Here is a 24,956-nt window from a genome sequence, read left to right on the forward strand (position 1 = left end):
GCTATGCTTTCCTAGATACTAAGGGAAACACAGGTTCATGTGGCAATATATTTCCTATTGCATTTATACTGGCCCATATGTTATTATCTCTGCACTACAGAATTGTGACAAATCCATCGTAGAAGCTGGAAACAAATAAATTGATGAAGTTTTCAAACTGTTTTAAAATTATTCCAGGATGTTCCTAACTTCATTCATTATGTACAAATTTGTGGTAGTTGTTCTGTATATAAAATATAACCGGTTCATTGAGAGCTTATCCTGAAATGTTTAAAATGAATATTATATGACGTTTGTGTTTCTTTGAACTAGAAGCGGAAGCTAATTTTATGCTGAAAATTCATCCTCTGAAGAAATACCCTGTGGATCTTTATTACCTGGTTGATGTCTCAGCATCAATGCATAATAATATTGAAAAATTAAATTCCGTTGGAAATGATTTATCTAGAAAAATGTCATATTTCTCCCGTGACTTCCGCCTTGGATTTGGCTCATATGTTGATAAAACAGTTTCACCATACATTAGCATCCACCCAGAAAGGATTCATAATCAATGCAGGTATCTAGAGGTTGATGTGAATTTCACAATGCCAAATTAATTTTTTTCTTAGAAAATCTATTTGTTTTTATATAAATGACTTACTAAATTTTATATTTGTTTTATTAAGTGAGAAATGAAAATATTTGGAGAGGAAGTATGTTTTTATCCGAAAACTTATGAGCTTATAACTTGGGACTTCTTGTTTTATGTTTTTTCAAATATGATTCAGTTTTATCACAAAAAAAACCCTACAAATAATATTAGTAATTTTAGACAAAACCCCAATATTCAGGCTACTATGTATAGCAATACCTGTTTGAGAATTCTGTTTTTGTCCTTTTTGATTGCTCCAAATTTGTTAAATGAAGGTTGGTCAAATTTAAAGTGCTTATATTGCCAGTACTGCCACTGTCTTTCCTTTACTGTGTTGTGACTAGGTTTGTAATTTTGTTGTTTAAGATGTGACTTCAAAGAAAGCTCTGCTGAAAGAGCCTCTTTTCTTATCATTTTGAAACTCTGATTCTAAATAGCATATGCTCCACTATGAAACAAGAACTAACCTTAAAAATAAAAGTTTCTCACACAGTATCCTAATTATCCTGTCGAGTGCTGAGAGAGAAATATGTTCAGTTCTTCGTTAATATAACATTTCATTTTAACATCTTTCCTATTTCCATAATCTGCCCAGATCACTTTAGAGTGTACACTCTAATCTGCCCAAACAACTCTGCTAACTGTTGTAATGGATGCATCTCCTCATGGAGCTGTGTGCACCTTCTCCTGAACGTGCATGTGCCTGAGAAATTGTTCGCACTTTGGGGGACATCATGGGATTCTCAAAACAATTTTAATAAACTTTCATGATTCATTGATACTTTCACCCCAATTATCACTTTAAAAACTAGCATAATATTTTAAATATCAAACAATGGTATAATGTTTTCACTAAGTTCCTAAAAAAACATTTCCCAAAAAGTGTTTTTCAACTATTCCATGGTCAAATATGATAGGAAAGCACTGCAAATTCTTATCTCCTCTTAAAAACTAGCCATGCATATTAGCATAACAAAAGCTCTGTAGGTGTCCTATATTGAACACGTTTAGTCTTTAGTTTTTGGATACCAAACCATTATATTCCTATTTCCTACTTGCAAAGAAACATCCAACAGTATTGAACTTTTCTGTGATTTTATAAAGTACTGCTTTTCTCTAATAAAAGTTCCTTGGCAAAAAAATTATTCTATGTTCTTTTTTTACACCAAACCACACAATTTTACTGTGAGTAGTATTTTGGATCTTTGAATGAAGCATAGCAAAATAGAATTTGCATTTCTTCTTTTTTTACACAGCGACTACAATTTAGACTGTATGCCTCCCCATGGATATATCCATGTACTATCTTTGACAGAGAACATTACTGAGTTTGAAAAAGCAGTTCACAGACAAAAGATCTCCGGAAATATAGATACACCTGAAGGAGGTTTTGATGCCATGCTTCAGGCAGCTGTCTGTGAGGTAAGAAGTTTCATATCATTTTGCTCAGATACAAAATTCCCCAAGAATTTAATATTTTTTTTTCCTCTTTGGTGTATAGAGTCAGAACATAATATAGAAGAATACATTCTTCTGACTCTTACTTGTCACCAGTGTTATTCATTTTGGTATGTGTTCAGGACAGAGGGGCTAAATTGGGAGAGGGAATAATAGGGAATAAATAGGAAAATATAAAAGGGAAAGAATAACTTACACACTTGGAAAATCCTTTCCAAAAGGGCTACTCTTTTTCACTTACCACTTTCCAAAGAAGAGCCCGAAATAGCCTGTTTTCCTACTCACATTGTGTTGGTGCTCTGCACTTTGTAGCCCTGGCTTGTTCTTCCTCTGGGGGAGTGCCAGAAATCTCTAGCTGTGAGATGTGCAGTCAAATGGCTATGGTAAAATAGAGGGTATACAAATAAAAGGTAGTGCTATTTAGGAAACAGCATTGTATTTACACACATCATTCTAGCCTGACTTAATGTTTGTTAAATTCCGAACTTTACATTTCTTGAGATCGAGACCACAGTACAGATCTATGGTATGGTACAAGATCTAATTACATGTTTATTTTAAGAGTCATATTGGATGGCGAAAAGAAGCTAAAAGATTGCTGCTGGTGATGACAGATCAGACATCTCATCTTGCTCTTGATAGCAAATTGGCAGGCATAGTGGTGCCAAATGACGGAAACTGCCATCTGAAAAACAACATCTACGTCAGATCTACAAGCATGGTAACATAGCAATAGATTCTTAGTAGTTATGATTCTTTTGGCCAAGATATAGGTTTAAATTGACAATTCACCTGTTCTTGTACCAAGAAATTACCTGAATGGGCATGATCCAGAGTTAGGATACACCATGAGAGAAAAGTTATGTAATAATGCAATCGGTAAATGCTGATTGATATATTAAGACTAAAACACTTTAACAACATCTAGTAGCTGAGTCTCTGATATGCTAAAATGAAAGTGATATAGGAGCTTACTGTGTATGGAATTAAATAACATTAAAAGGAAACGTGTGTATATGTATGTGTGTGTGTGTGTATGTGTGTGTGTGTGTGTGTGTGTGTATACATATATATGTATACACTTTTTGCTTTATATTAAAAACAACTGGATCTGCATAGTGGGTATCTAAAAACAATATTAAGGATTGGTAAGAAAAGTGTATTTGGCCTGAAGAATCCTCACAGTATAATAGGGAGAACTAAATACAGACTAAGAAAAAAAGGAATAAAACAAGGTTGGCTTTCAATATTCTGGACCTCACACCTTCCCTCTGAAGCTTATCTATATTTAGGGGATCTTTTTTTAAATCAGTGGATAACTGGATTGCTTCCTGAGGATTAGCTTCAGCTCTGAATCATATACTTAATACAATCTCCTAGAACCACATCTTTCCCAGCATTAGCTACTCTACATGTGGAAAATCAACTGTATGAAGCATCATTTATTTCTGATGCAAACTTATTTATACACAATGTTAGAACAGAGCTTCCAACTTACTCAGATCTTGGTATCCCAGTGTCTACATATTTTTTTCCCCTGGTTTTATAGGAAAAAAAATCCGACAGTTCTGTTCATTAAGTAGTTAGATCCAAAAAACTTAACTATTTATGTCCTAAGAACATAGTAGCCAATTAAAAATAATATACATGAATCATCAAAAAATACATGTGTGTATATTTATGTCATTCGTAGTAATGAACTTAAGAATAGAAATCTGCCAAGCCTCAGAATCAGACTAGACATCACCACCCTCATTTCCTGTTCCACATTGATTTTCATGCTGCCCAGTTTTGAAAGATACGATATCATCTAAAGGAACAAAGCCAAATGTAATCTTAAAAACACAAACTACCTCCAGCTAGTAGTTCATGGCTACCTGACAGGTGTCAAATTATCACCTTGAAATTTAAAGATATTCCAAGGCGCTCTGGTAAGTGTACCGTAGTGCTCCAAGGCACCTCATCCTCAAACACACTTTGGGAATTTCAATATTAGAAGCATATAAGTTATGTAGAAATTTGTGTGGTTCCCATGAGTCAAATTTAAATAGTTTAAATTTAGTTAATCTGGAGCATCTTACCAGACTTACTAAATATCTAGAGGAGCAAATATTACTGCATAGAATAAGTTCATCCCTTGGTTGGTTTAGCCCTCGATAGCAGCCTCAAAATTTAAAGATTTTAAAAGGTAACTAGAGTTTGAATTTTAAAATTGGGGATTTGGAATTATTCCAATAATGTCTTTCCCTTTTCTAATTCTCTTCTATTCAGTCACATTTCACTTTGGTAGACCCACCCATTTTAATTTAGTCATTTCTTATCTTTCCTTCCTTCTATTTAACCTTTTAAATCTGAGATAGAGTTCTAATTATTTACCAGGGAGTGGAGGAGGAGACAAGAGTAACTATTCTATTGTGAGCCAAGGAGAAGCATTTTTTTAAAGAAAAAATAATAATCACATTATTCTCAAATTGCATTGCATTATCCTTTTGAATTTTTGCCAAGTCACTGAAGTCATGTCTTTATAATTATATTTAGAGGGTGCTGCTGTCCATCTTGGAAAGATTCCTTAAGGCAAAGAAATGCTCTCATAATTTTAGACATATACCATGCCATATAACCTTATGGAAATTAATTATAATTCTGGTGGAATTTTGCACCGTGTTTGGGCTCTTATGACATCAGGAATTTGGATAATCTGTCATCAACTGCATTTGCCTTCTTGAACTTTGTTCCACCTACTTAACAGAATGAAACTTCCACATGTCACTGATGTATATTGAGTAAACCAAGGAGCAGTGTGTTTGTTAATACCTTAGAAGAATATATTTATCTCATTTATCCCAGGTCTTTGTTTTAAGGGATCTTCTTCCTAAGAATTCTCATTCCCTTCATTTCCAGGGACACTGCCCTAAAACAAAAGAAGTTGAAGCATATTGATTGATCCCTCGACTATGCATTTATATCTGCAAGATGTGCTACTGCTCTGAACCTTCCTATATCCAAAGCTACCCTGAACCTGACTCTAAGCAGATTTACCTGCTTATTTTAAAATGATCTCCATCTCTCTCCTATTTGGCCATTATAGAGGAAATTAAAAAGGTATAAGTTAGACAAGCAATTAAACACTTCACTTACTGGCTCTACCTCCTGCAGCCAACACCAGCAACGTTGAATGGTATCTGGGCTTCTTGGTCTAAGACTCTGGTTGTTTTATTTATAAAAGGAAATAACTGATAAAAGACCTTTTATATGACTAAATAACATGGGCCAGAGTTCTGCTACTTGTACACATAGCTATTTCATGAGGGTCAATGTGACTTCCAAAATAACAACAACTACCATGTTTGGGGTATTTATTAACTGAAACCACTATAGCAAACACTGCATACAGCATTGAATTTATCTTTACAGCAACTGTAGAGTAGTCATAATTAGCCTTTTTTTTTTTAACAAACAGAAAAACTGAGGGTAGAAGTACTTAAGTAAGTTGACTAAGGACAGACAGCTAAGAAGTTTTAATAAGTAGCAGAGGTGGGGCTCAAGTAGCTCAGTCCAGTTCAATCTTAAATTAAAATCTGTATTCTTTGCCACAGTGTCTCAAGGGAAAAGTACAAGAAATACAGCAGTGAAGTCCTTGGTGTAATTTCTGATCTAATTTCCTGGTTGCAGTCTTACTTATGAAAGACATAAAGCACATAATTTGGCTTACATGAATAAAGAAGACAGAATTAAAAATAGTTTCTATTTACACATTATTAAAATTAGTATATGGATATTGGAAAATAATATCATACTATTGAATAAATTACATTTTCCACTGCTTTTTCTCTAATTCCAGAATGAAAACTTGAGTAATATAGTTTTATAATTTATCCAGTAATAATGGCTGTTTAAAATATGGCATTCTTTCTAAAATAGTAGGTATTAGTATAAAAATCATTAATGGTATAGAAGAAAGTTATTAATACTGGGTCTAGAATTTCAACCTGTTTCTCCACCCAGCTCCTCCAGGATGATTCTCAGCCTCCCTCAGAGACTTCCTTACAGTATTCACCCCATGCTTGGCAGTGGCCAAGAATAACACCAAGGTCTACAGTAACAGTGAAAGGGAGCTGAGGAGCAAAAGTTGGAAGAGGCACACCAGCCATGCAATGAACCCTTCCTTATTCGTGGATTTTTAAAGGTTGTTATGACTGTCTGTTCTGGATGGAGATATGCAAATTGGCAAAAATCCTACCATAGTCCTAAATGTATTTAGTAGCTTAGATTTGGTGTTTCTTTTTCTATCCAGCCTTTTTTTTTTCTTTTTTTGTCTCATCATATTATGGTTCAGGGATTCTTCATCTTTCCTATCACATAACTCCTCAGAATCCCCTTGCTTCAGGATTCATAGTTCATTCCCTCCCCTGAAGCCTCAATTGGATATACTCACTGCTGAACTGGTCACCATCTTAGAGGACAGAAGCTGAACTGCAGAAGGCATATTAGGCATTACTAAAGAGTTTTGCTTCTTTATGGGTGAAAACGGTCAATATTCTGCTTGTGATTTCTCATGTAACTTTATTTAACATGTTATTCACTTATAGTAAGCCAGTTAGGAAGGCTTTTTTTCCTCCATGTATCTCAACTACTTGGAATTATATTCAGTTTTTCCAGAGCTGCTGCTGAAGATAGGGAGCCTGACAAGATGCTTGACTAATTTAATCTATAACTTTGTTGAGTTAACAAAAGTTAAAGTTATTATATTTATTTGTGTTCCTATTTTTCTGACAGGGCTATTTCTGACATTTTCAAATGTCTGAGAGCGTCATTTATAATTAATGCTATTATATAGCATTCCATGTAAGGAGACAATATTAATCTTTTAGTAAAGAGACTTTTTACTTATTTTTGCTGCTCTGTGACTAAGAAGTAACTTAGAAATAACCTCAGAAAGTGTTAAATGTTTCCCTTTTTCTGCTTCTCATCTTCTTTGTCTCAGACACATATCAATAAAAATGCTAATTCATTGAGCACTTATTTTATGCTGGCACATTGTTGAGCATATTGTTTATGCTATCTCATTCATATCTCTTCAACCCATTTTATAAACAAGGAAGCTGAAACTTAGAGACCTCAAGTTAATTTATGCAAGGTCACTGAGGTACTACAAATATCAGTCAAGATCCACACCTATGCTGTCTAATAGCAGAATCCATTGCTGTGCTTATGCTGACTGCCTCCATTTATTACCCCCAACCCTAAGCTCTATGATCTATCTGCTGGACCCTCCACATACCTTAGCTCATTAAATCTCCGAATCAACCCAACAGAGTAAGCATCATATACCCATCCACAATGAAGTGGAGAGGGAGGGCAAATATCTTGCTCTGGGTACTTGATTCTCAGACCTCTAGCTTGCCCCCTATACCATAGTCTTCATACTGAGTACTGACTGCTTTTCAGAAGACCAATGAATGTGAGTAATTTTGGTGACACTGAAAGAAACCTAAATTAGGAGTCATTTAAAAAATAGTTTTAAGCATATTCAACCCTGAAGTCTTCCCAAAATAATTATTCTAAATGTTTTGAACACCTAAAAATATACTTTCCAAGCCTAAGTTTATACAATAGTCCTGATTTTGCATGATACTGAATGCTGTTTCTAATGAAAAATAAATCTAGAATAACCCCTAATCTTCTACCTTTTGTCACAGACTGAGGCATAACAGCACAATAACTATTTAAAGTAAAATGGAGAGACTGTCTAAACCAAAACCATCCTTTTAAGAGCATTAGTATCTATTTAGTCGCAGGGAAATTACCGATTTGTAATTATGGGAATAATAATAACAGTAATTCTAATATGGCTCCACTAAAGCATGTAATAATACTTTTCACCTTATTTCTTACTTTTTTCTCTGTGTTTAAAACTACCTAAAACTATAACTTCTAAAATCAATTAAAGAGATAAGACCAGTTTAAAGTTTTTTAGCACCTTTGGGCTTTACGAATATGCAAAATCAGGAAAGTAAAGGAAATGTCACCTGGGCAGAATGCACCTAGAAAATTTTATATCCTGTTTTAAGTCCACGTGCAGTTGAGTTTTTTTTAAATAGTGTTAAAACTTTTAAAACTAACAAAATGCCTCTGTTCAGCTTACTGCTCTCTTAACTTTTAAATTATAAATGCCATAAGAACAATAATGACTTCAATAATAACTTTAGAATAGATCTAATCTGAATGTTTCTCATGCTCAAAGAAAAATAGCCAGAGAATGATCTCTGCAAACAATATTTAGTTTTTTTTTTTTTTTCTTTTAAATTGAAAGCAAAGGCTGCACACAGAAACACCTGGGTTAGGCTTAGAGTAGTCTGGCACTGCTTTTATAATGGCTTTGAAAATGAGCTCTGAAAAATATAATGGTTTGCAAAAGTGGCACAATAAAAATAAAATGTGATGAAAATATTTATGAAATAGAATGTTCCAATTAAATGATATGTTTCAGTTCAATCATGTTTAAGCAGAAAATTTTTATTACCACTCTTCATTGAAAAGCTTACAAAAGTTATCAGTCCATCCCCCTCCTTCAGTAATTGGGATAGCATGATTACAATGATAGTGTGTTTGCCAAGAGCCACAAATTCAAACATTTGAGGGGCCAGGTACAAAGGCAAAACCAATGAAGCAAATGAAGCATAGCTTATCCAAGCATAGCCCACTATCTAACCTTTAGTAATGTCCTCCAAATGGCTTTTACTAAGCAGTATTTTCTTGAAAGCTATCTTTTATTAAGTCCTATGGTACTTGTCACATTACGTTATATAACATCACCCAACATCATAGTGAGATAGATATTGCTAGTGCCTCCATTTTATAAATAAGAAAATGGGGGCACTATAGGGATCAGGAATTAGTCTGTGGTCACACAGCCTTATATATAGTAGTGCCTACAGTAAATGCCATGAAGTGTCACATCAGGACATGAGTTCCTATTCACCATTAATCTGAATTTAATAATTACAGAATGGTAAGTAAAAGCCTTTATACATATTAACTCACGTAATCCCCACTGTAACTATGAAGGGTAGGTACTAATATTCATACCTGTTTCATAGATATGGAAACTGGATCACAGAAAAGTTACAACAGTTATCCAGCATCACATAGCTAGTAAATGCAGAACCAGGAATTAAAGCCCAGGTGGTCTGTTTCCAGAGCCCCTGCTCTTGGTACGGTTCTCAACTGGAGTGATTTTGCCCTCCAGAGGACATGTCAATCTCCAGAGACATTTTGGTTGTTACAAACAACTGGGGAAGGCAGGAGATACTGACATCTAGTAGGTAGAGGCCAGGGATGTTGCTAAATACCCACAGTACACAGGACACCAGTACACCCACAACACGGAATACATAGCCCAAAATGTCAATAGAGCCACTGATAAGAAACCCTGGTCTATGTGATTACTACTGTGCAACTATGCAAATGGAAAATAGGCTATTGCCAGAGATGGAGATTGACAACACATAATTTAAAGTCTTTATCTCTAAATAAATCTCTGCTATCAGAGTACTTTCATTTTATCTCTTTCTTCTAAAACGTGAACTGTAAAAATATAATCCAGATAATTGCGTACTTTATTTAACAAGACATTGGTCTTTTTTCATCTTATGATGATATTCACTACTGCAAATTCTCTATTAGCTTATAAAAATTTTTATCATCAAGTTCAGTTTTATGAAAAGAATCTTAAACACTTCTCTTTTTCGTCACTATTTATGCACATTATTAAAATTCTCCCATACACTTCTACACAACTATCTCTTTAACTGGAATTGCTCCCAATGAATCTTTCTTACCTCCTCTTTCCTTCTGACATTTATAAGTTATTTCCCACAAGTCACAGCGAAGGTGTTGGTGAAGAAGAAAAATGTGAAAGGAATCCTTTTGCCCTTAATTACTTAGCAGCTGTCTTGGCACATTGCTTTCCCTTTTCCCTTTTGCCCCTGAAATGCCTGTTATCTCTATTAATTATTTTCAGAGTTTAGAGAAACAATATGTAATGGGTTGGACAGAGGGGGAGTTAGAGATGAGGAGCACTGACGTCACCAGAATTGGACATCTGGCTGAGAGGGAGTGTTCTGTTAGTGAAATACAAGACAGAAAAGATAAAATATTTAAAAGATAATATGCTTCATGGAGGAAAGGGGAAGGGGCTTCAAAAGCGGCCATTAATCCACAGTTCTCCTGTCAACAGTGGTTTATTTAAACATCTGTTAAACATTTGTAATTTTAACAAATCTACCTCGAAGTAGCTGGAATTTTCTTTTAAAACAGATTTCTTTGTAGGGTTCAAAAAAATGTGTCTTTTAAACTTAAAATCCAACTGACCTCTTAATGAGCTTCTGACCAAGCTAGAACCTTCTAGATTTAAATTTTGTGTACTTTTGGTCAATGTGACTTCCTGTTTTTGAAAAGGGAAAAAAGATTAAGAAGGCTCCAAAAGCTGCTTACATTTGGAACTGTTCTTTAAATATTGATTTTATGTGAGTTAAGTATAAACTGGTTAAAAACATATGGATTAAATTATCCTTAAAATATGAATGGTTTCAAAAACTAAGGGGGAATGCTTGGCAAACTGGTTATTTTTTGTCAAAGTGAAACTATTTCAAAAGTAGTTGTTACCATTAAAAAATATATTCCCAATACAAATAGATTTGTTGTTTCCTTCCTGGACTTGTTCTCTTTAATTCACTAGCATTATGGAAATTGTCAGAAATGTATTTTAAGAGTATACATAGTATCAACAAGGCATAAGAATTTATCTAGCAGAACTTATATTTTGGGAATTGTTTTTCTATTAGTTTACAATTATATTCTTAAGAATTGCTCTGCGAAGAATTTTTTTCTGATGCAAATCCATGTGGTAATACTTCTTAAACCTCTTCATAAATTAGTTTCATATCACATTTAAATGAAGTTCATGTAAATTTGATTTGTTTTTTTACCACAATAATAGGTTATATAGAAATGAGATGTATTTGTTATGGTTATTATCTTAGTCCATTCTGTCTGCTGTAACAAAACACCATAAACTGGGTGACTTGTAAACAATAAAAATTTATTCCTCACAGTTCTAGAAGGTTGGGATCTAAGATCAAGGCACTGGCAGATTCTGGGATCTGGTGAGAGACCCTTTCCTAGTTCATACATGACACCTTCTATCTGTAATGTTTTCACCACCTCACATGGTGGAAGGGTCTCCAGTGACCCTCTTTTTCTTTTTTTTTTTTTTTTTAAGTTTATTTATTTTGAGAGAGAGGGCACATGTGCGAGCTGGGGAGGGGTAGAGGGGAACAAAGAGAATCCTAAGCGAGTGCCATGCTCTATCTCACAACCATGAGATCATGACCTGAGCCAAAATCAAGAGTCAGATGCCCAAAAGACTGAGTCCCCCAGGCATCCTATGGCCCTCTTTTATAATAGGACTAATCCCATTCATGAGGACTCCACCACCTTCATGATCCAATCATCTCCCAAAGGCCCACTTCTTAACACTATCACCTTAGGGGTTAGGATTTCAATGTATGAATTTGGAGAGGAGGACACAAATATTCAGATCATAGCATGTTAGTGATAGTAGTTTTAACAACAAGGCTGTTATCTTATATCTATGTATGTAAGTTTAATATGTGGGTATCAGCTTAGGCTATAAGAGAAACTGGTCAAATTAATTCTTTTACTAAGTTCACATAGTTTGCCAAAACACAGAAATGTTAACCAAGATGGTTTAGCAAAATCTCCTCTTAAAGAAAACACAATTAGCATTGGAAGGTGAAAGGAGGAGTAAAAACTACAGAGGAATTTGAATTTGAATCACATGATATGTATTAGGTTCAGCCACATGATCCTTAGTTGCAACTTAGCTAATGCAACTAAGTACCAACGAACAGGTGAAGACCACTGCAGATGAAGTTTGACATCATCCCTCTGAGAACTGTCTAGTTATGAAGTTGTTATTTGAGATCATCACTTTAATTTCTGGAAGACCATTTATATAAAGAAAAAATAAAGTACTATGTCTAACTGTATAACTTTAGATACCATTCGATAGTTGGCAGATTTCTCATATTTACTAAATTGTATACCCTTTCTCCTACTCTTCCCCAGCTTTCTCACTAACACAAGAATAAGTATAGCTCAGCACAAGTTTTATTTATCAAAGTAAAACAGATTTATCATATATCACATGATGAAAAGGTTAAGTGTACTGATAAGCTGAGAGATCTGAATACCTCTTGTACAAGCTGCTGGAAATAAAAAATCATAACTGCTATTAGTTTTGAGTACCTATCATATGTAAGAAGCTGAACTAAATAGATCACATGCAATTGGTATCTTTTTAATCTTGCTTGCAATCATGGAAGGCAGAAACCACTGACATGTTACAGAGGATGGACTTGAGATAGAATTTGTACCATAAAGTGACAACCTGGGATTTGAGTGCAAGGTTTTCTGCTTTTGTACTATGTTATATATCAATTATACATGTATTTATGTTTATACATGCATATATTTGTATTTCAGCACTTGTTACTAAATTTCAGAATGTGACTGTCACTAATGTGTCTCTATTTCTGAATAGTACATTATCTTTTAGTGATAACACTGTGAGACCAAAGTTAATCTAAAGAGGTGCTGAACACACTTTGCATAATGTTGATTTAACCTTCTTCATTTTTCTGACTTACAGGTTTATATAGGGCTTTTATCTAGAAAATATCCTTAATATGTTGATATTGATCTTATTTTTTTTAAATTTAAACGTCTCTAATAAAATCTTAATCCTTCCCAACACAATATATTTTTATGTCAGTCATATGGTTTTCCTCATAATAGATGTTTGGGTATGTATGGGATTGAGCTAATAAATTTCAATCCCTTCTTTTTTTCATTATCTTTTTCAGGAACATCCCTCACTAGGCCAACTTTCTGAGAAGTTAATAGACAACAACATTAATGTCATCTTTGCCGTTCAAGGAAAACAGTTTCATTGGTATAAGGTGCGTGAATTCCAAAATATAAAAACTAAAATGTTTGCATTGGTAGTTAGAATACTTCTTGGGTCCCCAGGTAAGGAGTCTGGAGTTATTATACTTTTTACTATCTGAATTTTATAAAGTAGTAGCTAACGTATACTACACAGTGTCTTAAGTAAACATTTATGTATAAATTCTTTGTTTACAACACTTAGAACCAAGTGTGGGCACTGATACTTAATGTGTTACTGTGACATTAATGGAGAAGACTTTTATCAGGTAAAAAGTGGTTCACATTCCAACTGCACCTTTCATGTATGGATTCCTGCTTCTATTCAATCCCTGGGCATATTCTTATAATAGATTAGGTTGGGGAACATCAGCTTAGTTTTCACTGGTAACAACATACCTAGATTTGGTCTAGGCCTCCAACAAAGGAACAAGAGGAGTCACTGAAGTGGCTGATCCAGTTAGAGCTTTCCTATTGAAGAAGAATCTTGGTTTTGTCCACAATCCTTCAGGCCAGATCAGACCCACAAACAGAACAGATGTTTGGCAAAACCATGTCACTCTGGCAGCATTGTGGGACCCACCCCCAACAAAAAATTGCTTCTGTGACCCTGCTGTCATATTCTTTTCACAGTCTTTTAGGTTCTTTTTTCCAGAAAACTCTCTTTTCTTCATTTTCATGATGTGACTCCTTGATTTTCATTGCACGTGTCTGTTCACTGGATCTCCATCTCCTTTGTTATCTCTGCCTCTTCTTTCCACTCTCACTGTCCTTTACTTATTTCTTTTGTAAAAAAAATTTAATGTTTAGTTTTTTTGAGAGAGAGCATGAGTGGGGGAAGGGCAGAGAGAGAGGGAGAAACAGAATCCAAAGCAGGCTCCAGGCTCTGAGCTGGCAGCACAGAGCCCAACGTGGGGCTCGAACTCACGGACCACAAGATCATGACCTGAGCCAAAGTTGGACGCTCAACTGACTGAGCCACCCAGGCACCCCTACTTATTTCTTTCAATACTTCAGAAAAACTAAATATCCTTCGGTTTCAATAAATGCTTGAATCAATTTGCATTAGCCACAAAGCTGGTATTCCCTCCACCAATTTCCCCAATACCTGACCACTTCTATGTATCATCTGAAAGCACTACTTTAATCATGCCACTTCTTCCCTTAGAAATCTACAGTGAAACTTTAATCAATTCCCTGTTTTCCCAAGCTGATACACCATGGAACCCCTTTTTAATGTGACAATTATTAATAGTCACAGAAGTAGGGCTCTACTCCAAATTAAATGCCCAAACTACTTTATTAACAATAGTAACAGATTCCACTTACTGAGTTCTTACTATGGTATGGCACTGAGTTTATTAACATGAATTCATATAATACTCATAACAACAAGGGAAGTATTACTAATTTAAAGCCCACTTTAAAGTTGAGAAAACACATTCAGAGAGGTTACATATTTGCCCAAACTTTCCTAACAGCTTAAATCCTGTGTTCTTAACCTCTAAGTTTAATAGTTGAATTTCAAATTATCGTGTAGCTTGTTACTGCTCTAGCCTCTTCCTGCTTTGCTACGGATTACTTAATACTTGCTGCTCTTATTGGCTTTAGCAGTTTCTCCCTACTCCTTTAAACAGATTTTCATTGACTGATAAAACCATAAAACCAGGTTTATTATTAATTGAATTCTGTGCAAAGTAGGATCTGTGCAAAGTAGGAATCAACAGGCTCCAGAAGCCGGATGAGTCCTGTGAGGAGGCCTGTGTCTACCCTTGGAGTCACCTACTTTGGCTGCCCAGACATATTTTTATCAGTCACTTCCATCTGGGTTGTAACAGCCTCCTAATCCATGTCGCACATTCATCCTCCACTTGGCTGCAGAATGATCTATTAAATCACAATTGTGACCACAGTTCTCCCTACAGCAAAATATTCCAGTGGTTCATTCTGATTTAAAGGATCAAGTCTTTAATGTGGCATATGAGCTCATCTCGTTCCTGCTTGCCTCTGTGCACATATACTCACCCACTCACCAGGCTCTTTCTTTCCTTTGTGCCTTTGTTCTTGTTATGTATCCCCCATGCCTGGAAGTCTCTTTCCCTCATTACTTGGCTCACTCTTAGTCATCCTTTAAGATACAGCTCATGAGTCACCGCCTCCAGGTAACAATCCCTGACAACTTTTGCAGCCCTCAAATACTTGCTGGGTATCCCTCTCCTTCAGGTCTCTGCATATCTCTATTACTTCATGTGTACATTGTTTTTTGAAGTTGTCATTTATATACCTATGAAATCCTTAAGGATGGAAACTCCAAAGTGGTACATAATAGGTATACAATAAAGGTTAAATGATTGGCTTTTAAAAATCTGTAAGTGATAAATTTTCCCTATGATCTAAGATAACAAATTGTTAATGTCCAAGTAGTGGCTGGCATATGGCAGGAATTTAATGATATTTGTGAATGGTAAAATGTGTGTATAAATGGATTTCAAGTCTTTCTATAATCTGATTCCTTATAAATATGCAGCCTTCACTCCAGTCAGACTGGTTTCTTCTCTTTTCTTACTTCATCTAAACCAGTAAACCTTTAAGCCTTCACTAATTCTCACTTTCTCACTAGGAATACCTAGAGTTTTCTCCATAATTGTTAAATCCCATCCATCAAGAATACCCACTCCATGAAGGCTCCACTTGTGACAATGATTTTTTCTCCAGTCTGGGACAACATGTCCTATAGGTCACTCCACAAAATAGTAGTTCTGCAAAATATTTATATATGTTACATGAGAAAAAGTTTTGTGACTTAAAAATGTTGGAAATGCTGCAACAAATGCTGCTAAATTATTTCCAAATTGCAGGACTTCTCTGAACCTTTACTTTGCAGGTGTGCATTTTGAGTACTTAAAGGGAAGAAACCATATGAAGAACTTTCCAAACTTACTTGCCCTCAGAACCCTTTTGATAACTATGTTTCATGGAACATGAGAAATAATTTGGGAAATGCTGGTCTGTATTTGATTGGGTTTTTAGATCAATATGTAATTTGTGCATGCATACAGTCTCATGCATATACACATACACACACTCCCATTTCAGATGTATGTGTTTTGGCTGCCCTACTTGGTTGCTCACATTTTTCTTGTATCTTATATTTTGTTTCATTCATGTAATGGCTCAACTTCCACTAATAACTATAAAAATGTTTAATATTTGTTGATTGCTGAACCACCATATACCACTGTCATGTAACTGCTATTGGTATGTTTTCTAGGACCTTCTACCCCTCTTGCCTGGCACCATTGCTGGTGAAATAGAATCAAAGGCTGCAAACCTCAATAATTTGGTAGTAGAAGCCTATCAGGTATGTATATATTAAACACTATTTTTTTTCATGTAAACTCTTAACCCCAATTTCTGCAGCAGGATACAAATTAAGGCCTTATCATCTTGAGAGGAATGGTGGACAGAAAATCAGGTTAAAAGTTAGGAATTTTAATTTAGCCCTGGCTCTACTACTAACTAGTCATGAAACCTTGGGAAAGTCAGTTCAGCTTTCTGTACCTCACTGTCTCATTGACAGTAAACGCGGGTCAGGCTAGAGCCTATCTAAATTTCCTTCCAAATCAAATGTTAAGTAAGTCACTAAATCACGGCTATAGAATATACTTTATTACCATAAATGTCACAATTTCCTATGTTGTAAAGGTCAAGAAATCCACACTATTTAAAGCAGCAACCTGTCAGGTTGAATAATCTGGGATATAGAGATGACTGAGAGGACTCTGTTGGGGTTTCCTAGGTCAGTCACTTGATTGTTTAATCAGTTATTTTAGCAGTTTTATCAAACTAATTTGATTAAAAGAATCACCTTAAGAGGTATACTATTTTATTGAATTACAGTTGTATGCTCTTCCCAGTCTAACGAAGAGTGAGTACCAAATGTAAAGTTTTACAGAAACATCTGCTCTCAACACAGGTCATTACTGGATACAATAATCATTGTTAAGATGTTGTAATAATTTTGATTGTTACTTTAATACCACTGAGAATCAGATACTTTCCATACATGACCTCATTTAATCCAGACAACTGATCCATAAGCGAGATGTTATACTCCCATTATGTATTTATAGAACCTCAAAGAAGGGAAGCAAGCTAACCAAAGGTGAAACAAGCAGGAGAAGCAGGATCAGAACCCAGGTCTTCCTTAATTCTAGTTGCCAGGTGCTTCCTTCTGTGTGATACCACCTGTTTTTCTTTCTTCCTTCCTTCCTTCCTTCCTCCCTCCCTCCCTCTCTTTTCTTTTCCTTTCTTTTCTTTTTTCTTTTCTTTTCTTTTTTCTTTCCTCTTCTCTTTTCTTTCTTTCTTTCTTTCTTTCTTTCTTTCTTTCTTTCATTCTTTCTTTCTTTCTTTCTCTTTTTTCCAAACTATCCAAAGATAGGCTTATTCTATCTTGGATTTATGGGCCATTGATAAAGTCTCACTTCCCAAATTCTCTGATTCTCTTCCTGACACATAGAGATGAATAATGTTAATAGTAGCTCAAGCATTATAAGAAATCTCAGGCTTCTCATTTTCTCCATGAAGCATCTGTCTTCAACTTGAGCACAGAAGGTAAAGTCAGGAAGCAGGCACATGATAGAAAATGACTGGTTTAAACTTTTTTCTTTTAAAAATGTTTTTAAATGTTTATTTTTGTGAGAGAGGAGAGACAGAGAGAGAGAGAAAGCACACGAGCAGGGAGGGGCAGAGAAAGGGAGACAGAGGATCCAAACCGGGCTCCTCACTGACAGCAGAGAGCCCAATGCAAGGCTCAAACCCACAAACCATGAGGTCATGACCTGAGCCCAAGTCAGATTCTTAACTGACTGAGCCACCCATGTGACCCTCAACTTTATTCTTTTAAAAGAAAAATAGGTGTGCCTGGGTGGCTCAGTCGGTTAAGCGGCGGACTTTGGCTCAGGTCATGATCTTGTGGTCCGTGAGTTCGACCCCACGTCAGGCTCTGTGCTGGCAGCTCAGAGCCTGGAGCCTGTTTCAGATTCTGTGTCTCCCTCTCTCTGACCCTCCCCCGTTCATGCTTTGTCTCTCTCTGTCTCAAAAATAAATAAACGTTAAAAAAATTTTTTAATTAAAAAAAAGAAGAAAAATAAATCTTGTAAGACTTTTTTTTTTTTTTTTTTGCCAAGGAATTGTTCTATGCCTCAAAAATACATTGGATGAAATAAGGAAGACCATCTTTAATTATTTTTATTTCTCACTATTACAAAAGAACATTAAGTCTGGGGAAACTTCTCATCAAGGAATATCAAACATATACAATTCATTCCCATCTGCAGTTTGTTCCCAGGAATAATCAAAATAAGGAAGGGATTTACAGTGTTAGAAATCACCCCAGTTTTTATAGTATGAACACATTTGCTAGTCCAAACAAGAAATATAAATTGACAAACTTGCCTGTGTGTCAGACTATGCCAATAGAAAGGGAAACAGCAGCATTTGGTTTTATATTCTTTATTTACCAAGGTTAGGTATCCAATGCCTTAGCAAACTGCAGTTCTGACTGATCTTAAACAATGGGAAAATACTAGCAAATCCAACGAGACTCACTCTGGCTAACTAATCTCCTTTATGTTAGGATTCTATTATTATTTTATACATTTTTATAATTTTCAAAATTCTTCTGAAGTTTTATTTTGTCTTCACAGTCCAACAGAAATAATTCACAATGCATTGAAGAATAAAAATACTTCACTCTAACTTTTAAGTTTTTGCATTTCCTTTGTAAGAATTTTATAAAATTTACATACAAATTTAGTGTATGGTGAATGTGACCACAATTTAATTTTATCCTTTACAATAGCACTGCCATTAGAGTTAAGATTAAATAAAAATCATGACTATAATAACTTAAACTGAAATTAAGATATTAAAAATAAGTTATATTTAATACAAACAGAATTAAATATTGAAAAATAAATTCTGCCTCTGTATCTATTAGATATTAAAAAGAATCTTGATATTGTGTTTGGAACCTAATTTCTAAATCTCAAAACCGGGCAAAATTTTAGATATTTGTCTTCACACCTTGCTTAAGTGAAAAACATTAGCGTAACAAGCTTAACTTTTTAACAGAAAGAATTTCAGAAGAGCAAACTGAGAACACTCATTATATTAGGAATGTCCTTCTGATCTGTCAAACCATCACCATATCAACACCATTTGTATACCATTAGAAGTCTCAGTTAGTTTGCTAAGCATGTCCAAGTAAGTGATTACAATGGATGAGCTCTCTGGGAGATTTAAAAATTTGGCTGACACAGTCTTCTCTAATCCAAATAAAATTTACTAATTTGAAAAAGTATCTTGTTCTAGATTTACCACTGTGGTCAATTATTAGTAAGTATACATCTCTTTATTGATTATACAGTTGAAAATTAAAATTTACTCAAGTAAAAAATTAGAAGCCTTTGGAAAAATTGTCTGTCTTCATATCTTGCTGTTCATCTTTCCTTAGGTATATATTTCATCTTTTCTCCTTCCTTTTGTTTACAAGTATAAGTTAAGGACTTTTTCATGTGGTAGACTGTTTTATGAGATCAAATACACACAGATCTTTAGTACTTATTTAAGGCAGCTAGAAATGTTTGTAACCAAAGATTTGTGATGGAAGAAATTAGTGTGTGCTTGATACATGATAAGCATTACATAAACATTTTTGAATAATTATATAAATGAGTGAATAAATGAGTGAATGGTTTTCCTGTCTAGTAAATGTCCCCACTGTCCCACTTCAGTATCAAGGATTAGAACAAATTTGATTAACACAAGTAAGCCCCAGGGACTTGGCAAAATTCCTAGGGCATGCTTGGAAAATTTACAGGACATATCTGGCAGGTAATTCTTAGGCCTACAGTACAGAAATGCTCTCCCCAAAATTTACCTTTGAATTCTGTATCAGTAAGGTGTTTTAAGTTTCATGATAGCCTAAAGTGTTTGAAACTGAAATATTTATTTATATATACCATAAATGTCAGGAGTGTGTTTCAGATTTTAAGCTGTTAAGATTTACCCTCTGTGATGATATATGTGTTCTCAATGTTTTATTCAAATTTTGTCACAAAATATAAACATTATTGGATTTAAAATGATTATTTCTGTAACACAGGCTGAACGAGAAATGTCTCCAAAGTGATCGAAATGCATAGTCATGGAAATATGTGAAAAAAATAGAACAATTTAAATGCATATGGTCTAATCCTTCAGTATTTCTTATGTATATCAAATATAATTGGGTCATTATGTGGAAACAGTATATTTATTCATCCTTTCATAGGGAGAGACTCTTTGATTTAGCTAAAAATTAAATCTAGAATCATTTAATAAGCTTGACTGTTTAGTTGTTTACATTTGAAATTTCTATGATATACAATTAAAAAATGATGTCTCTGCAGAAACTCATTTCAGAAGTGAAAGTTCAGGTGGAAAACCAGGTAAAAGGAGTCTATTTTAATATTACTGCCATCTGTCCAGATGGGACCCGAAAAGCAGGCACAGACGGATGTGGAAATGTGACAAGCAATGACGAAGTATGTGGGTGTGCATTTTTCCCATTTTAAAATAAACTAAGTTGTTTGGCAAGTTTTCTCACAGAAAAATCAAACCATTCTGGAAAACTTTATTTACTACTGACTCCAAGGATCATATTTATATAGTTCAAAGTAATTTTTATTGTCTCTTTATAAAGTTCCTACTTGTTTTAACTCCATTTATTTGTCTTAAACTCTCAAATTAAGTAAATATATATTATATTAAATACTTATTTAATGATAATAACTTTAAACTTCTGTGTCACAGCCAGTATATATCAGTAAAGCACATCTTTTCAAACAAGTAGTGTTTACACTTATGATGATGATGATACCTACCTTTTTGGTTGCAAATCTCAGAATAAATTTGAAATTGAAGGTAATAAGCCACAAAAAGAATGAGAGTGATGGAGCAACTGATAAGGGCTATGAATTCCAAAATCTTTCACTGTGCTATTGTCCCAGTACTCACAATGATCTAGGATGAAGTGGGGACATTTATTAAGAACAATAGGGGCGCCTGGGTGGCGCAGTCGGTTAAGCGTCCGACTTCAGCCAGGTCACGATCTCGCGGTCCGTGAGTTCGAGCCCCGCGTCAGGCTCTGGGCTGATGGCTCGGAGCCTGGAGCCTGTTTCCGATTCTGTGTCTCCCTCTCTCTCTGCCCCTCCCCCGTTCATGCTCTGTCTCTCTCTGTCCCAAAAATAAATAAAAACGTTGAAAAAAAAAATTAAAAAAAAAAAAAAGAACAATAAAAAAGAAGTGTCATTTAATTAAAAAGGGATAACCTGGAAAACAGAGGGTCCAGATTATTGCAGTGTTAAGAAATAGGACCAGGGGTGATAGGAATTCTCCCAGTATCAGCACAGTAGAGGGTAAACACACAGAAATATGCTCTTCAAGGGAATTCTTGTTAGATGAAGTGATTTTCAGTGAGCCACCTTGAGGCATCAGTTGCCTAATTTTTAAATGAACAGATTACAAAATTTAGAATCCCTTTTCCTTTCATCTCTAAAGTTCTATGGTGTTGTTATTTTAGTGTCATGCTGTAGTTCAGAAGTATGGTAGTATGGTTGCTCCAACAAGCTAGCTATTTGAAATCAATTATGGCTAGTTTCTAATTCTGTAGGTCCCTGCATAATCACTTTTTGGATTTTGTTAAAAAGACATTATATAAAAAATATATATTTGGTTTATAAAATATACAATTATAACATATAATTTTCATATAATATATAAATATATATTTGATTTCCATTAAATATAGAAAAACTGTGCTAGCAAAAGTTTCTGAGAAAGGGTTAGCCTTTTAGAAGTAGTTCTTTCTTTCAAAATCAGTTTTGGCAGAAAGGTTTTCCTTCTTACATTTTTTTTTCTTTTACTTTGTCTATAATCCCTTTTTCACCCTCACTTTCAACTAAGCAGTATAAACAGTTTGACTCTCAGAAAGAGTCATATGACCTCTTAATTATATAAACCCCAAATTTTGCTTTATTAATATTGGCAATGGCCACATTATCCTACACATCTGTTAATCCTTAACATTCTTTAAGACAAAAAAACATTTCAAGTAAAATACCAACTGCATTAATTTTAATATTATGAAACTGATGTTAATTTCTGATGCATATATGTAATATAAAAGCCTAAACTTAGATCTTTCATACCTTGTGTGTGTGTGTGTGTGTGTGTGTGTGTGTGTGTATTTGTGCTAGGCTTTTTGGTCAGAGTGAATTTATATATATGGATATATCCCCACCCACATATATTCATCCCAACAAAAAAGGCTACCACAAATTTTTTAAGTTGTAATGGATCTTAATCTAAGATGGAAAAAAAAAACATACAAGCTTATTTGCCAAAGTACCTGAAAATTATAAGGTAGGCTAACAAATCCAAAAAAGGCACATTAAACCAATCATGTTGTGCAAAAAGAAAAAAATAGAGAGAAAGGAAAAACTTGGCAGGATCTGTTGTTTCACAAGGGAAACAAACTCCTGCCAACCCAGATCTTTAGTTGTATGCTCATGTCTCCACTGAGACAAATGTAGGACCCTGTATTGAGATCTTAAGATCTGAGAGAGTCCTAAATCTTATTCCCTTAAGTAGCATCAGAGAAAGCCTCATGTTTTCCTTCATTAACACCATGTATAAACTAAAATTTAACCCTGAATCTTTACTTGGGGTTTATATATATTATATATTATTATAAGTAAAAATAATTTATTATAAATAAATTTATTTATGCATTATGTATTGTTTATATATTAATATTTATATGTCACATATTTATATATTTATATATTATAAATAAAAATTGTTCATCTGAACATCCTAATTCAAGGTTTAAACCAGTAGAGCAGTAGTCCTTTAGTTTATTTGATCTCTCCCTTGTGCCAAATATTCGTTAACCCCACATTTTAAGGACTTAATTCAGAAAATGGTCTATTCTCTCTCAAATTTGCTAAGAAATCAATTGAGAACATCAGTTAGTCATTGGAAGTGGAGTAGATGTTTCAAATAGACTTAAACCCATGTCCATTTAATGGTACAATATAGACAAGTAGCAGTCATTGCAACTTTTGACTCTCTGGTTCATTAATTAGGAAATAAATGAAATGGAAAAGGGATGTTACATCTATATATGAAAGAGTGCCTGTGTAATTTACAAGTGTTATAAATTTCTATAAGATGGTATATTATTGATTCAAAAAATCATTCACACATAAAGAGTGGTGATAAAAATAATCAAGACATATAAATATATTTTCTTTCTCTCCCTCCATTTAGGTTCTTTTCAATGTCACAGTTACAATGAAAAAATGTGATGTCACAGGAGGAAAAAGCTATGCAATCATCAAACCTATTGGTTTCAATGAAACCACTAAAATTCATATACACAGAAACTGCAGCTGTCAGTGTGAGGACAGCAGAGGACCTAAACGAAAGTGTATAGATGAAATTTTTCTAGATGCCAAATGTTTCCAATGTAATGAGAATAAATGTCATTTTGATGAAGATCAGTTTCCTTCTGAGAGTTGCAAGTCACATAAAGATCAACCTGTTTGCAGTGGCCGAGGAGTTTGTGTTTGTGGGAAATGTTTATGTCACAAAATTAAGCTTGGGAAAGTGTATGGAAAATATTGTGAAAAGGATGACTTTTCTTGTCCATATCACCATGGAAATCTGTGTGCTGGTAAGTGTAAGTAAATGTATACATGTAGTTTTTACTAGTTACTATTAAACTAGCATATATATCAAAGTCTCTTTAAGTCACATCTTTATAATTACCAACCCTGAATCTGAATTTAATATTCAAAATTTCAAAGTCTATGAAATTAGGCCATGGCAATGCATTTATGGCACATGATTCTGCTATTTATATTTTAAATTATTTTTGTACAGAAAATAATTGAAAATAAAAACCAAAAATTAAGTGTTATTCTCAACCATGCCTTGATTTTATAAAGATAAATATCAGAAAAGGAAATTTCTGATGTCTGGCAGGTTGTCTATAATCAGAGTATTCTTCTAGAAAAGACTTGATTCATTCTCATAAGTAGTCACTCCCTCTAGCTTTCTCAAAGGATAGTGAGCTTTAAAAACACAGTTTCCATTCATTGGAAAATTCTTAATGCATTATTATAGATGGTATTATAAATTTGTAATAATTTAAACCTATCCAGTTTATTTTTGGAACAATGCAAGCAACAGAATTATCAGAGGACAGCATTCTTCAAGAGAATACAGGTTTTGTAAGTAATCTAGAAGATTAGTACCAGAGGCCACACACAGACCACGTTTAAAAATGAAATAATTTAAAATAAAAATATCAAAAGTACTTTTTGGCTAATTCAGTTTACTGCCACCTAGAGGTTAGATTCTAGAAAATCTATGCAACATTTGAAATTTAATACAAAATACTGTTTTCAAATGAATTAATTTTTCTATGACAGTGTGCCAAATCCACTTACTGTTACAACACCATTTTAAAAATGTTTGCATTTTGGTAAGCAAATATTAATTAAATTATTAATGAACTAAAATATTTCATTATCATAACCATATGGAAAAGTAACAAGCCTATACAAAATGAATTTTCTATTCTTGTGTCAGCTATAAATTTGCCATATATCACATAAATATGCAATGAAAAATTGACTTTTTATTCTGTTATATACACAAAATATTTTATATGCCAAACATGTATCCTGCTATATCTTGTATCATTGGTAGAATATAGATA

The 24,956-nt window shown here is 34.2% G+C and overlaps 1 protein-coding gene across 1 annotated transcript in view; it reads left to right on the top strand.

Moving 5' to 3' along the window:
- ITGB8 (integrin subunit beta 8) overlaps positions 1-24,956 on the top strand; it is an 84,051-nt gene that overhangs the window by 45,803 nt on the left and 13,292 nt on the right. The window contains exons 4-10 of the mRNA XM_049641601.1: positions 313-559; positions 1,891-2,056; positions 2,655-2,813; positions 13,042-13,137; positions 16,395-16,484; positions 20,578-20,712; positions 23,501-23,906. Coding sequence (XP_049497558.1) covers positions 313-559; positions 1,891-2,056; positions 2,655-2,813; positions 13,042-13,137; positions 16,395-16,484; positions 20,578-20,712; positions 23,501-23,906 — 1,299 coding nt within the window. The remainder of the gene's footprint in view (positions 1-312; positions 560-1,890; positions 2,057-2,654; positions 2,814-13,041; positions 13,138-16,394; positions 16,485-20,577; positions 20,713-23,500; positions 23,907-24,956) is intronic.

This window comes from Panthera uncia, chromosome A2 (assembly GCF_023721935.1).
Source record: "Panthera uncia isolate 11264 chromosome A2, Puncia_PCG_1.0, whole genome shotgun sequence".
Taxonomy (NCBI): domain Eukaryota; kingdom Metazoa; phylum Chordata; class Mammalia; order Carnivora; family Felidae; genus Panthera; species Panthera uncia.